The 13,084-nt window shown below is 53.7% G+C and overlaps 2 protein-coding genes across 12 annotated transcripts in view; one reads left to right on the forward strand and one right to left on the reverse strand.

The window, feature by feature from the left end:
* On the reverse strand, positions 1 to 10,400 carry ATG9A (autophagy related 9A). 7 transcript variants are annotated; one of them, XM_063595567.1, is made up of 17 exons: positions 10,135 to 10,240; positions 9,610 to 9,774; positions 9,034 to 9,085; positions 8,522 to 8,653; positions 8,370 to 8,413; positions 7,466 to 7,530; positions 6,004 to 6,165; positions 5,684 to 5,825; positions 4,719 to 5,467; positions 4,482 to 4,635; positions 4,198 to 4,377; positions 3,265 to 3,513; positions 2,893 to 3,071; positions 2,671 to 2,788; positions 1,701 to 1,923; positions 1,368 to 1,513; positions 1 to 1,073 (listed from the first exon to the last, which is right to left on the reverse strand). In XM_063595567.1, the coding sequence occupies exons 4-17, from the start codon at positions 8,622 to 8,624 to the stop codon at positions 1,068 to 1,070; spliced, it is 2,520 nt and encodes an 839-aa protein (XP_063451637.1). In that variant the 5' UTR covers positions 8,625 to 8,653; positions 9,034 to 9,085; positions 9,610 to 9,774; positions 10,135 to 10,240; the 3' UTR covers positions 1 to 1,067. The 7 variants fall into 7 exon arrangements, with proteins under 7 accessions (XP_063451637.1, XP_063451638.1, XP_008970252.1 ...); XM_063595568.1 differs by having other exon boundaries at positions 9,034 to 9,082; positions 10,135 to 10,237; XM_008972004.3 differs by lacking the exon at positions 9,610 to 9,774 and having other exon boundaries at positions 9,034 to 9,082; positions 10,135 to 10,400.
* ANKZF1 (ankyrin repeat and zinc finger peptidyl tRNA hydrolase 1) overlaps positions 10,373 to 13,084 on the forward strand; it is a 6,878-nt gene continuing 4,166 nt past the window's right edge. For 2 of the 5 annotated variants that reach the window (XM_063595569.1, XM_034955190.2), the window contains exons 1-4: positions 10,383 to 10,505; positions 10,832 to 11,009; positions 12,532 to 12,644; positions 12,864 to 12,966. In XM_063595569.1, the coding sequence (XP_063451639.1) occupies positions 10,862 to 11,009; positions 12,532 to 12,644; positions 12,864 to 12,966 (364 nt within the window). In that variant the 5' untranslated portion in view covers positions 10,383 to 10,505; positions 10,832 to 10,861. Of the gene's footprint in view, positions 10,506 to 10,831; positions 11,010 to 12,531; positions 12,645 to 12,863; positions 12,967 to 13,084 lie in introns of those variants that run through there. The other 3 variants (XM_003818646.6, XM_034955188.2, XM_034955189.1) reach the window with 3 other exon arrangements.

Genomic DNA, 13,084 nt, shown 5'->3' on the forward strand with positions numbered 1-13,084 from the left:
TCTGGTCAAACTCCCTTTTTATTAAGGGTTATCAAGCTGTACACGGTCCCTACCCTGCTCCGCTCCGAGTTCGGGCAGCGCAATTCACCACTCTCCCAAAGCCGGACCACAGCTGGGTGAGGGGTGGGACAGAGAGTAGGAGCAGTCCCAGCATGCAGTGCAGCAGCCCAAAGCCTCGGGCGAGGCATCGCCCTTCATCCCCCTTCAGGGGACAGCGAGATGCGGGCCAGAGCTCTTTTGCTGGGACGTACACAGCCAAGGTCACCCTCCAGCCCGGTCTGTCCCATGTGCAGGTGATGGGGGGTACGATAAGCAGCAATGAGGGCCCAGGAAGACCTCAGTCTCCTGGGGGCCCATCCTAAAAGATGGAAAGGGCAGCAAAGTATTTCCATCCTGCTCCTACAATTTAGAAACCTTCTTTCTTAGTGTCAAAATATAGCGTCGAGGGGAGCTGGAAGCTAGGGTCTTCACCCTAACGCAAAGCAAAAGCCGAACGGAACGGGAGCAAGCGAACAGAACAGGAGCAAGCAGCACACACAGGCCAGTGATGTGCAAGAAGCGGAGAGAGGTGAGCCGGCTGCAGTACTGGGCGAGAACTGCGGGTGAGGTAAGGGCCACAGCCTGACCTGCTCATCTATTGAGGGGGCTAGGGAAGGTTGCAGGGGTTGAGGGTCCAGGCCCAACCTCCCCACTCCACAGTTGGCACAGGTTCTCCCTGCTTGGCAGCTTCTATCGTGGGCAGCCCTCTGGGGACTTGCAGGGGTAGGTGTAAAGGTGGCAGTACTGGGGCTGGGCTGGGGACCAGTTTCTAGCACCACACTCTGAGCCAAGGGGGTCCTGGGGATGAGGCTAGAGTCCCGTGTGCCCTCGGTTCCTAGGCCCCAAATTCCTCTCCTGGGGCTGTGGCAAGCCCAGTGTTGGCACCTCCCTTGGCCAGGCACAGACACACAAACACCACACACGTGGGGCCAGGCAACACTCAGAGGAGCCGTCCCATGGCAGGCAGATGGGATGGCAGGGCAGCGGTGGCCTCCATCCTGGGCCATAGGAACCCTGCTCAGCCTTGTCTATACCTGTGGGGAGAAAGGGTTGGTAATGGAGATAGTCTTCAGCTTCTGGTTGATACCTGCTAGCCCCATAGAAACCTAGAGGTAAAGGGACAGGAAAGGTTGATTCCTGGGGAGGTAAGGTAAGGAAAAACCAAGCCCTGCAGAGCAGTTGAGAAAAGAAGGGGTAGTGTATTTTGGAAGGGAGGGTACAGTATCTCTGTGTGGGGGTGGGGCATATCTTCCTTCCCCTGAAAAGCTGTTACCTCACCCTGGAAGTTACTATTTCTGGCAGTTTTTCCTAAGCCCCGGGGCCCTTACCTTGTGCACCTGAGGGGGTAGCTCATCCTCCGAGCCCTCTTCGGGCACGGGCTCAGGGTGCCTTGATGCCGACTGCCCATCTTCCGCCCACCCTCCAAGAGGCAGCCGAGAGAAATGAGAGGGAGCCCTGGGCACTGTGCCAGGATCTGGAGAGACAAGTAAGAGTAAGCATACTCATAGAAGGAACACAAGAATGAGGAACAGGGCTGGGGGGCTGCTTGGGGGGTGAGTCTTTGGGCCTGTTCTCTCAGACCTCTTTCCTCCCCTTGAGAGGCCCTGGAAGAACCACCCTTCCCTGCAGCCTCTGTTTCCTCCTATACCCCCACTGGATACCTGTGATGCCACCGTAGCGCCTCTGGAAGCCCCCATGCAGGGCGGTGGTCTCAGGAGCTCCAGGCCGGGGTGCTGCACAGGGATAGCTAGCAGAGCGAGGGATAGACTGGGGGGCCCGGGCGCCCTCTCCCCCTTCATCAGGGGCGCTTTCTCCACTCTCATCACTCTCCCGGCGGTGCCATACATGCCGCTCAGGTTCAGCCTGGGCCTGCTGCTTGTGGAGCTGGAGAAATGGGGGGCTCGTTAGTGGGGGACAGACGGATGTCCATCTGAAACAGCTGCCCTCCAACCTGGTATCAGTCAGTTCCCGCTTTACCCCTTCCCTGAGAATCCTTGCCTCAGAGCACCTATTATGTTAATAGTGTGGAATATACCTCTGATCTTTACAGATTACATTCACAGCAGATCCCCCGAAGAAGCCTGTGTTGTAATGGCCCTCATTTTACCTATTCATTTGATTCAGGAACAAACTGACTGACGGTCTAAGTGCCAGGCACTCTTTTAGGTGTGGGGAGATAGCAGTGAACAAAACAGACAGAAATGCCAGCCCTTGTGAGGCTTATATACTGGTAGAGGAGATATGGAATAAGCAAATAAATAAGGAAAAAACATGGTATGTCACATGGTGCTAAATGCTATGGAGAAAACTAAGACAGGAAGATTCAGGAGGGTGGGCAAGGGAGCCTTTTACTGAGAGTGATCAGAGAAAGTCTCAGGGAAACGGCAGCTGCAGAGACCCGAGAAGAAGGAGGAGGCCATCTGGATATCCCAGGGAAGTGGATTCTAGGCAGGGGAAACTGCGAGTGTGTGAAGGCCCTGGATGAGAGCAGGCTTAGCTAAAAAGGATATTAAGAAGGTAGATATGGGAGTGGAGGTGGCAGAACAAGTAAATGGCAGAGAAGGGTTTGGAACCCCGGTCTTGCTTCTCCGCATCTAAACCCTCTACTCTCTTTTTTAGCTGTGCACTCACCTGGTGCATATAGAGGGCATGCAGGCTCATCTCTGTGGACGCATATTCTGACAGCACCAGGCTCTGCAGCTGTCCTTCCCACACGCTGCTCCCGGAGCTGGCTGTCCTGGCATCCACCCTGTCTCTCCCAACAGAGACAGACAGCAGCTGTGAACTTCTCTGAGACCCACACAAGCTGCTGAGGGCTGCCGTGCCCTCCCATCTTGGCCCCGATTTACTCACCCAGAGCCTGTCATGGTACTGTGAGCCCGGCCTGTGGGCGCCTGCCCGGGTTGCAGCGGGGAGAAGGAGCGCAGGGCAGAGGCCACTTCAGCCCTGTGCCTGGAGCCCTGCAGGTCTCTGGGCAGTGGAGGGCCCCGGCAGGATGAGCCAGCTACCACATTTGCGATAAGGCTCAGGGGCTATGAACGAAACGGGTAGGTAGAATTCTTGAGGCAAGAGAAAGGTCTCTGGGGCCCCCTAGTATTCTGTATCTCAGGCCCCAGTGGCACATACTGAAGAGACAGCAGGAAGCCTTCCACCCCATGCCCGGTCCTCAATTCCCAGCTCCTGAAGTCCACTCTGCCCATCATCTCCCAGTCCCCAGGAACACACCTCAGACTCAGATTGTAAGGACTGGATAGACGTAAAGAGGGCATTTTCAGGGAGCAGACCCCCTTGGGCGAGGCTAGCAGCTGCTCCATCCCGCTGAACCTGCTCCTTGAGGAAGCCTAGGAAGGCTGTGCTCTCACGTGGTGGCTGCCAGCCAGGGTTGGTGATGGCAAAGTGCATGAGTGACAACTCTGTCTTTCCATCCTCAGCTTGCTGGTACACTGAGGCCTCTGTCTGCCCAGCAGATAGCCACTGCACAAGGAAGAGCAGAGTAAGCAGGACTGTTCTCTTCCAGGAGCCTTCCTGCACCTTTCCTGTTACTGGGGAGGCCTTACCCTTGGAGAACGGAGACCACAGTATACTGTCAATCTTTCCCAGGGCACTGGTGCCCCCCCAGACCCAGAAGGGGCTGCATGCTGAGCCAGTTACTTGTGTTGTGCTTTTTTTTTTTTTTTTTGAGATGGAGTCTCGCTCTGTCGCCCAGGCTGGATTGCAGTGGCGTGATCTCGGCTCACTGCAAGCTCCGCCTCCCAGGTTCACGCCATTCTCCTGCCTCAGCCTCCCGAGTAGCTGGGACTACAGGTGCCCGCTACCACGCCTGGCTAATTTTTTTGTATTTTTAGTAGAGAAGGGGTTTCACCGTGTTAGCCAGGATAGTCTCGATCTCCTGACCTCGTGATCCACCCGCCTTGGCCTCCCAAAGTGCTGGGATTACAGACGTGAGCCACCGCGCCTGGCTGTGTTGTGCCTTTCTTAAGGGAGCTTGGCCAAGGGTGCGAATTAGGGCTGAAATCCAGCCCAGGCTCCCAAGCAGTGTGCCCCTGGTATAGGACTGCCTTTGTGTGACTCAGGAGAGGTGTCTTTTTGCGGTTTTCCCAAAGACACTGTATGTTCCAGCATCATCCCAGGCCACCTGGCTCCCTCCTCTCCCAGTACCTGGGGATGACCATGCTGGCGAACATCCATCTGAGCAAAGGAGCAGGTATCTCCCACACCAACGACCTCCACGGTGAAGTTTCGGAAGAAGTCTATAATCTCCAGGGCCCGTGGGCGCAGGCAGAAGATGAGGATGAGGGGTGTGACAATGGGGCTCAGCAACTCTTCCAAAATGAACACCTAAAAGGGCGGGACCAAGGTCACAAGCGAGCAGGAGGGAGCCCAGCCCTCACCACCGAGCTACCAGCCAGTCTCTAGCAGGCCCTAACTCCAACTCCACTCACTGCCTTGTACTGGAAGAGCTGGGCAAACTCGTCCCGGGTCTGCGAGCGGTGGGCATTACCCTGCCAGTGGTCAGGCATGTAGTGGATGTGAGCGAGGATCACGCGGAGCAGCTGCTCAGGGCAGAACACCATGTGCTGGTCCGGGATAAAGGACCTAGTGGGATCAGGATCATGGTGAGATGTATGCCTTTCCCAGGAATGCTAGCCGGCTTGCTCCCGCCTGTGGCCCTGGCCCACCTGCACACGGTCACGGTGACCCCCAGGAGTGTGACGGTGGTCAGCACATGTTCCACAGCCAACACATCTTCGTCATAAATGGTGAGGGCAATAAGCACAGCCAGGATGGAGCCAGCGAAGAAGGCTCCATTCTTGGCCAGCAGTGTCAAAAGAGGTGACAAGAAGCAATTCATGTACTTGGAGGCGGGCTTGTAGCCACGGTTGAGGCGGGACTGCAGCTCGTGCTCCAGCTCGTTGAAGTGGCGGAGGTAGCAGCGGCCATAGAGTGACCAGCAGCGTGCTCCCAGGGCCCCCGGCTCCCGCTTCAGCACCTCAGCATAGCTGAAGAAGGCATAGAGGATTTGCCATATGAGGATGAGGGGGCACAGCAGGAAGTTAGCGATGCCAATCCACAGGATGCGGTTGCTGAGGCGCTGGGCCAGCTCTAGCCGTTGCCCCCCACGTTTGTACTCGGCCTTGAGGCTCCATTCATTGAGAAACAGAGAGCCAGGTCCCCAGAAGAGGATCAGCTCAAAGTTGTACTTGAGACCACGGGTGAAGAAGACAGCTTCCCCGAGGCCAGGCAGGCGGAAGCGCAGAGGCAGGAGGGATTTGTTAACCAGTGCCACCATGTAGTTCTGGAAACGGAGGATGCGGTGGTAGATGTCCAGTTCTGTCAGCTCACGTTTGTGGATGCAGATCTGGTGCTCCTTCTGTGTCTGCACGATCCGGGCCTGCACTTCTTGCCACGTGCAATACGGAAGGGCAGACTGCGGGGTGGGGTGGGGAAGAGACAAGGTACGGAAGGTGGGGTTGTTGCCTCGACCCCTTTGCCCTATATTAGAAGTGAGGTTCAGGGGTTGTGAGCTTAAGAGACACTTCCTGACTTGGCAATGACAGATAAGGATAACTGGTGCCCAGGAATACACCCACACCTCCCAATACATCTTAGACTATGGGCTAACTGCCCAACTTCCCAGTCTAACCATAGGGATGCGCAGAGCGTGCAGGTAGAAGGAGTGGATCTCCCAGTAGCAGCAAATGTTATAGATGAACTTGATAAGCCGGTGGATCCAGAAGACACCAGCAATGACCAGGATGGTGATAAGGGAGCCATTTTCCTGAATCCTGGTGGGGAAAAAGAAGGGGAAGGAGTCTTGGCAGAGACGCTGCTATCCTGAAGTATTTTTGCTAGACCAAGCCTGAGTCAGTTCTGGAGTATGAGTTGCTGCCTCAGACTCCACTCTATTACCCACCTGCTAGCAGAACTCAAGGCTATGGTGTCCTCTTGACTTGCAGCCCTTACCTGGCACTACAGACTTGAGCAGGCAAAAAGGCGTCTGGCAGAGTGACCTTGACGGGTTCAGTAGGGTGAAGACTGTGGTTCACCATCTTGTTGGCAAATAGGATGTCATAGTCCACGCAGCTGACCAGGAACGTAGTGAAGGCAACCACAAAGAGGAACTGCCTGGGGAGTTGGGAAGAAGGGGTGCAGTCTGAGAGCCAGAGAGGCTCCAGTGAAACCCAGTGGGAAGAGGAGAGTCTGGAGGTGGCAGAACAAGACTGGGAACTGGAAGGGCCTGGAGAACTCCCAGCGGGCCCTCTCTGCTCCTCAGCCCCACAGGACTGTCTCAGGCCCACTCTTTGCTCTTAGCCTCAGCTGCCACAGCTGCAGCCTACTTTCCTCACCTCATGGTAACCTCAGCCACCACTACTGGACTCTCGAAGGTTTCATCCTGTGGGTCTCTGATCTCCAGTCTCTGATTTCCTTTTGAGGTTGTAGTTAAAAGCCCTTGGGGGAGTTTTCTGATTGAGGGAGGGCTTCCTAACCCCTTCCCCTTCGGCAATGCTATATGGTTTCTCTCTCCCAGGAGGCTCTCTGCCTAGGAGCAGGCCATGGAACAGGCAAGGCAGAACAGAGGCTTTTCTCTGTGGCTGGCATCTCTGAGACCTCCTGACTGAACAATGTACGTTCCATTGGAGCGTTGAGATGATCAAGGTCAAGGCCTGCATTCTTTTTTTTTTGAGAGAGTCTCACTCTGTCAGCCAGGCTGGAGTGCAGCGGCACAATCTCGGCTCACTGCAACCTCTACCTCCCAGGTTGAAGCGATTCTTGTGCCTCAGCCTCCCAAGTAGCTGGGATTACAGGCGTGTGCCACCACACCCAGCTAATTTTTGTATTTTTAGAGCCTCCTAAAGTGCTGGGATTACAGGTGTGAGCTGCCGTGCCCAACCAAGGCTTGGGTTCTTTTCATGGAAGAGATAAGCCTTGGAAAGCTTTTCTTGTAAGAAAGCTTGGCCGGGTGTGGTGGCTCATGCCTATAATCCCAGCACTTTGGGAGGTTGAGGCGGGCAGATAACCCGAGGTCAAGAGTTCGAGACCAGCCTGGCCAACTTGGTGAAATCCCATCTCTACTAAAAATACAAAAAAAATTAGCCGGGCATGGTGGCACATGCCTGTAGTCCCAGCTACTAAGGAGGCTGAGGCAGGAGAATCACTTGAACCTGGGAGGCAGAGGTTGCACCGAGCCAAGATTGCACCACTGCACTCCTGCCTGAGCGACAGAGTGAGATTCACTCCATCTCAAAAAAAAAGAAAGGTGAAGCTGTAAGTTTTGGTGCCACACCCAGTCCCTGAACTACAAAGGTTTACAGAATTTTAGCCTAGGACTGAGTTGTACTGGCAGGTTGGGCCAAGTGTGAGTGCAAGGAGAGGAAAGACTAAGATGTATTCTTTCACCACATCATCTGTCCCTTCTTATACTTACATGAGCTCAAAGATCTCCCCGATGAGCATACATGTGAAGCCATTCTTCTGGTGCAGATTATAAACGTATAATTGTTAAGAAAAAGTAGTCAGTAAAGAAAGCAGGTAAGAGCACATACTTTGGTGTCAACACACTCAAGCTTAAGTCCTGGCTCTGTGACTTTCTAGCTGTGTGACTTTACCAAGTTACTTAACCTGTCTAAACTTTTGTCTGTCCATGGTGGTACATTAGGAATAAATAACACTTGTCTCATAGGAGTATTAGGTCTGAGATAATGCACGTAAAGCATTTAACACAGAGCTGACACAGAATGAGTCAAAAGACGTTACTTATTACGATTATTTACATCCCATCAAAAAGGAGGCTCAGCTGGGTGTGGTGGCTCACGCCTGTAATCCTAACACTTTGGGAGGGCAAGGCGGGTGGATCACTTGAGGTCAGGAGTTCGAGACCAGCCTTGCCACATGGTGAAACCCTGTCTCTATGAAAAATACAAAAAATAGCTGGGCATCGTGGCAGGTGCCTGTAATCCCAGCTACATGGGAGACTGAGGCAGGAGAATCTCTTGAACCCAGGAGGTGGAGGTTGCAGTGTGTTGAGATCGCCCCTGGACTCTAGCAGCAAGAGACAGACTCCATCTCAAACAAAAAAAAAAGGAGGCTCGCTCACCCTTAGAAAGGCTTCTACAAATTAACACCACAAAGTGCACACAGGCACACAGATCTTGGTAAATGTGGGCTATCATTACTTAACGATGATTTCACCAGCCTCTTTCAGCCTCAGGATGAGCTCCATTCCCGCTTCCAGGTATTAAGAGTCAAACCTACCCCCACCTCCCACCAGAGCCCCGGCTTAGAGAGACATTAAAGGTCCCAGAGCTCCAACTCAGAAACACAAAGGATATTCGAGAGAAGAAGAGGTCAAGGTTTTCAATATGGTGCCAAGGTGCTGTGGGATAGGAACAGAGATGTCAGAGCCCTGGGAGAACACAAGCCCCTTGCTCTCTCCATGTTCTTCCATCAACTCTCCCTATGGCTGTCATATCCAAGAACTCACACTTGCTCCCCTCGGCGACGTGCACCAACAGGTCCTCCTCCCCTGGGGGTGAATCACTATAGGAGGCCTCTAGGCGCTGGTATTCAGTGTCAAACTGCGCCATCACCACCGCCCCCTGTCCACCTTGACCACCTGCCAATAAGGAGGAAGAAGAGACCCTGATTCAGTTCCAGCTGCTGCCCATGGGCTGCCCTGCCTACTGCCAAAAGGAGAAAGTACCCTTGGGCTTTGTCCACTACCAGCCTCCTTGGCTCAGAGGCAGAGGAGTAGTGACACAAGAAAGGCAGTAAGCTCAGGGCTGGGGGAGCCTTAACTCTGGCCAGTCTGGGTGTCTACTGCTGCTTTCCTGGCCCAAAGCCAGAATCTGTCCCTTTGTTGGGGGCTGTTTCATCTTCTATTTAACGGACAGAAGAGTCCCTCCCCCGCCCATCCTGGGAACCCTGGTCTCCCAAGAGACTAACAGTTTGGAAGCACTTCACAAACAAATGTTTGAGAAAAGCACATGGCCCTACCAGCTCCATGGACAGTATGTGCTCCTCTCCAGCCCTCGATGCTCTGCAGCTGCTGGAGGAGAAGATGTCAGGCCCCAGAGAGTGGGCAGTGGGGATAAAAAGGAACCCAACCCTCCCACCCATCCACACCCCACCAAGAGGAGGCCAAGCATGGGGCAGGAAGGCTGCAGTGGGGAAGAAGCACCCTTCCAGCCCAGGACTACGAGCACTTCCTCTGGCTGTGCTAAACAGGGCCACTCTTCCAACTCCAGGGTCTCAAGAAGTAACTTAGGGACCCCATGGAGAATGAGGGGGTACAGACCTGAGGCCAGGGGTGCCTCTGGACTATTTCTCCATTGCCCCACCTTAGCCTCAGAAATGACATACTTCTCAGGGTCCACAAAACCTCAAGAGTCTTTCCTGAAGAGGACCTTTCTGGTCAACCCCTTCTCTTACTTCCCTAGCACCAAAGATCCAGCCGGTGAGCAAACCTTCTGGATGGGAAACCTTGACTGGGTCAGTGTAGACCCCCGATCCTAGGTGAATTTGTGGGTTCCCTAGGTCCTGTAAGCCAGGCATGGTCGAGGTGGTACTCACCTGTCCGTGCAGCCCCTGGGGGCCGTGGATCTTGGCCCAGCCTGGCCCCGGTGGGATTCCCTGGGCTAGTGAGAGCCCTGCCCCTCAGGGAAGTCACCACTCACAGGGTCAGTGTGGACCAGGGCCCGTGGAGCCCCGGCCGGCTGGGCCTGGGCTCAGGGGTTCCTGCGGATGTTGCAGGGATCGAGTCAGCCTTACAGCTGATAGCCCAGGTGGGTTGGCTTGCCTCCCCACACCCAGCCGCGGCGACCGTGGACCGGAGTCCACCTCGCCCCAGGGTCGCCCGGCCCCAGGCCAAGGGCTGGCAGCTCCCAACAGCGGACAACCTCGCGCGCGGCCCCGGCGCCCGCGCGCGCCCCCGTCTGCGCGCGCCAGCAATCAAAACATTCCGGCTGCGCGCCCCCGCCCCGCCGGCGGCGCCCCTTCCTCCGTTACCCGCCGCGAGCTCACTTAGGGCTCCGCAGGCACCCCTGGGCAAGGCCAGACACGGGGCCTGGGATTCCAATAACCGGTCTCACGTCTTACCTCAGGAACAGCGACCCGGGTGATTCCAGAGGCTCCGCCGGCTCCGCTCGGCTCGGCTCGGCTCGGCTCGGCGCGACCCGCGGCGCTAGGCCGGGTGTCTGCCACTCACTGTCACCCGCAGCCAGGCTGGCCAATAAGCACGGGGGGCGGAGACACAACGGCCAATTCTCGGCTTCAGGGACGGGACTAAAGTCTCGAGGCGGGTCTTGGACAGTCAGTGGCCCAATAGTGTGCTCTACGTGGGGCGGGGCTCAGGTGCGGACGCCGCCGGTTGTCCTCTTCGCTGCTCCGTAGTGACGGGGATTGTTGTGTTGCAGAAATCCGGCAATCGACCTGAGGACTTGCGTGCCGCTCAGCTCCCGGGACGTTTGGTGCGTCTTCTAAGGGCGTGGGCGAGTTTACGCGGGCCGGTTGTTGCTGGTCGCATGGGTAACGAGGAAAGTTCGGCTAGGCAAGCTCAGTGATTTTTAACTCTGTTGGACTCGATTTGGGAGCTGAATGCCCATTTCATTCTTTTGTGGGCTGAGACTGGGGTTTGAGAAAGTGGACTGGGGCCAAGGTATTCATCTCACAGCTGGTAGCAGGATGAGAGACGAGAAGTCTTGCGGTGCAGGAGAAACCAAGTCAGGCAGGCAGGAGACGCAGCAGTAGGATCTCGTTTGCAGGAGCTCTGTTTCTTACACGCTTTCTACTCCAGGAGCTGCTGCTAAATAATTTCTGCTCAGCCATGTCGCCGGCTCCAGATGCAGCCCCGGCTCCTGCGTCGATCTCCCTGTTTGACCTCAGCGCGGATGCTCCGGTGTTTCAGGGCCTGAGCCTGGTGAGCCACGCGCCTGGGGAGGCTCTGGCCCGGGCTCCGCGTACTTCCTGTTCAGGTATTCTGGAAGGTTTCGTGTGAAACGTGACAGGGCTCCTTAGAGCGTATTGCCCGTTCAGGGAACACATTCTTATTGGTATTCCCGAGCTTAGGAGGCCAATTGATTTATCTTTCTGCTTGATTAAATTCACTTAATCTCTGGGTAATGTCCAGCACAGCCCTTGTTTTCAAACAAGTCTTTTTGCCATTGCATGTATCTCCTCACGTTAACACCATTCCCTTCAAAAACACTTTAAACTTTGTAGAGATAAAATTCTCAGATGTATTCCACATTTAACCAGGCCCCACTCAAATTATTCCTTTTTGCTGAATATGAAACAATTTGTTATTTGTTTTGTATAGCTTTATTTTTTGAGAGTCTCGCTCTGTCGCCCAGGCTGAAGTGCAGTGGCACGATCTCCACCCACTGCAATCTCCGTCTCCCGGGTTCAAGTGATTCTCCTGCCTCAGCCTCCCGAGTAGCTGGGACTACAGGCCCGCACCACCATGCCCGGCTAATTATTGTATTTTTAGTAGAGACGGGGTTTCACCATGTTGGCCAGGCTGGTCTCAAACTCGTGGCCTCAAGTGATCCGCCTGGGTCAGCCTCCCAAAGTGCTGAGATTACAGGCATGAGCCACCGTGTCGGTCCTGTTTTGTGTAACTTTAGTTTGGCCACATCTTTTCTTGCACCTCTCCTTAGACAAACTGTACACTAATTGGAAATGTAAACTTTAAAAAGCATTTGGGAAGTAGTTTTTGTGCAGTGAAAAATAATTTTAAACTGAACAGAAATTATTTTCTTTAGGATTCGCCCAAACAATCTGTTTGGCTAATTTAAATTAGACAAGACTCAAACTCAGCCAGTGGGGAGGACTTGCAGACGCTGGATCTCGGGAGAGGGCTACGTTGGAGAAGTTTAACCGACCCCAAGGCTTTTACCCTCATCGGATTCTTTTCCAGAATGCCCAGGGCCAGTTTTTATTTACATTCGTTTTATTTATTTTATTTTTATTTTTTATTTTTGAGACAGAGTCTCGTTCTGTTGCCCAGGCTGGAGTGCAGTGGTGTGATCTCGGCTCACTGCAAGCTCCGCCTCCCGGGTTCACGCCGTTCTCCTGCCTCAGCCTCCCAAGTAGCTGGGACTACAGGCATCCGCCACCACACCCGGTTAATTTTTTGTATTTTTAGTAGAGACGGGGTTTCACCGTGTTAGCCAGGATGGTCTTGATCTCCTGACTTCATGATCCGTCTGCCTTGGCCTCCCAAAGTGCTGGGATTACAAGCGTGAGCCACTGCACCTGGCCAATTTTATTTTATTTACATTGATTTTACGTACATCTTTTCAAAAGCATGTTTATTGCATTAAGTGATTGCTGTACTGTTTATTTCATGACTATTAGAGTGTAAATTCCTTGAAGGCAGTATCATGCCATCTCTTTTGTATCCTCCTCTGCTTTGTATATCACACTCTGAATATAATTCTTGTCACTGTGGATTTGGGCTCCCTTTCTATGTCCAATTCCTCTTCCCTTATTTAGGCTCAGGGGAGAGAGAAAGCCCAGAAAGAAAGCTACTCCAGGGTCCTATGGATATTTCAGAGAAGTTATTTTGTTCAACTTGTGACCAGACCTTCCAGAACCACCAAGAACAGGTAATAGGTCAGGTGCAGAGCTAGATGTTAGAAGCAAAAGTGTAATGGTGGGTGGGGAGAGGTAGACATTTGATTTGTCTTAATAAAGGTCCATGCTTTGACTGAGGCAGTTGGTGTTACCTGGTTGTACTTCCTAGAATTCTATAACTGGTCTTGGCCAGTACAAGGTCAGGCTGGGGCATATTTCCACCTTTATCTCACTCTTTGTCTTTGTACTAGAGGGAACATTATAAGCTTGACTGGCATCGGTTTAACCTAAAGCAACGTCTCAAGGACAAGCCTCTCCTGTCTGCCCTGGACTTTGAAAAGCAGAGTTCCACAGGTGATGAGTGGTAGGGGGACCTATGTAGGAGTAGGACATGGAGGTATAAGAAAGCACTAGTTTAGAGTTTGAGGAAAGAACAAAAATGGGGTACCAAATTTGTGTATCTCATATTGTC

Source organism: Pan paniscus, chromosome 13 (genome assembly GCF_029289425.2).
Source record: "Pan paniscus chromosome 13, NHGRI_mPanPan1-v2.0_pri, whole genome shotgun sequence".
Classification (NCBI taxonomy): domain Eukaryota; kingdom Metazoa; phylum Chordata; class Mammalia; order Primates; family Hominidae; genus Pan; species Pan paniscus.

Excerpts from the sequence above, each read along its gene's own strand:
- ATG9A (XM_008972004.3), bottom strand. The coding sequence starts at position 8,624 with ATGGCGCAGTTTGACACTGAATACCAGCGCCTAGAGGCCTCCTATAGT. Across the intron at positions 6,166-7,465 it reads GGGGAGATCTTTGAGCTCAT|GCAGTTCCTCTTTGTGGTTG; the intron begins GTAAGTATAAGA and ends CCAACTCCCCAG. Across the intron at positions 1,514-1,700 it reads GCGCTACGGTGGCATCACAG|ATCCTGGCACAGTGCCCAGG; the intron begins GTATCCAGTGGG and ends TTGTCTCTCCAG.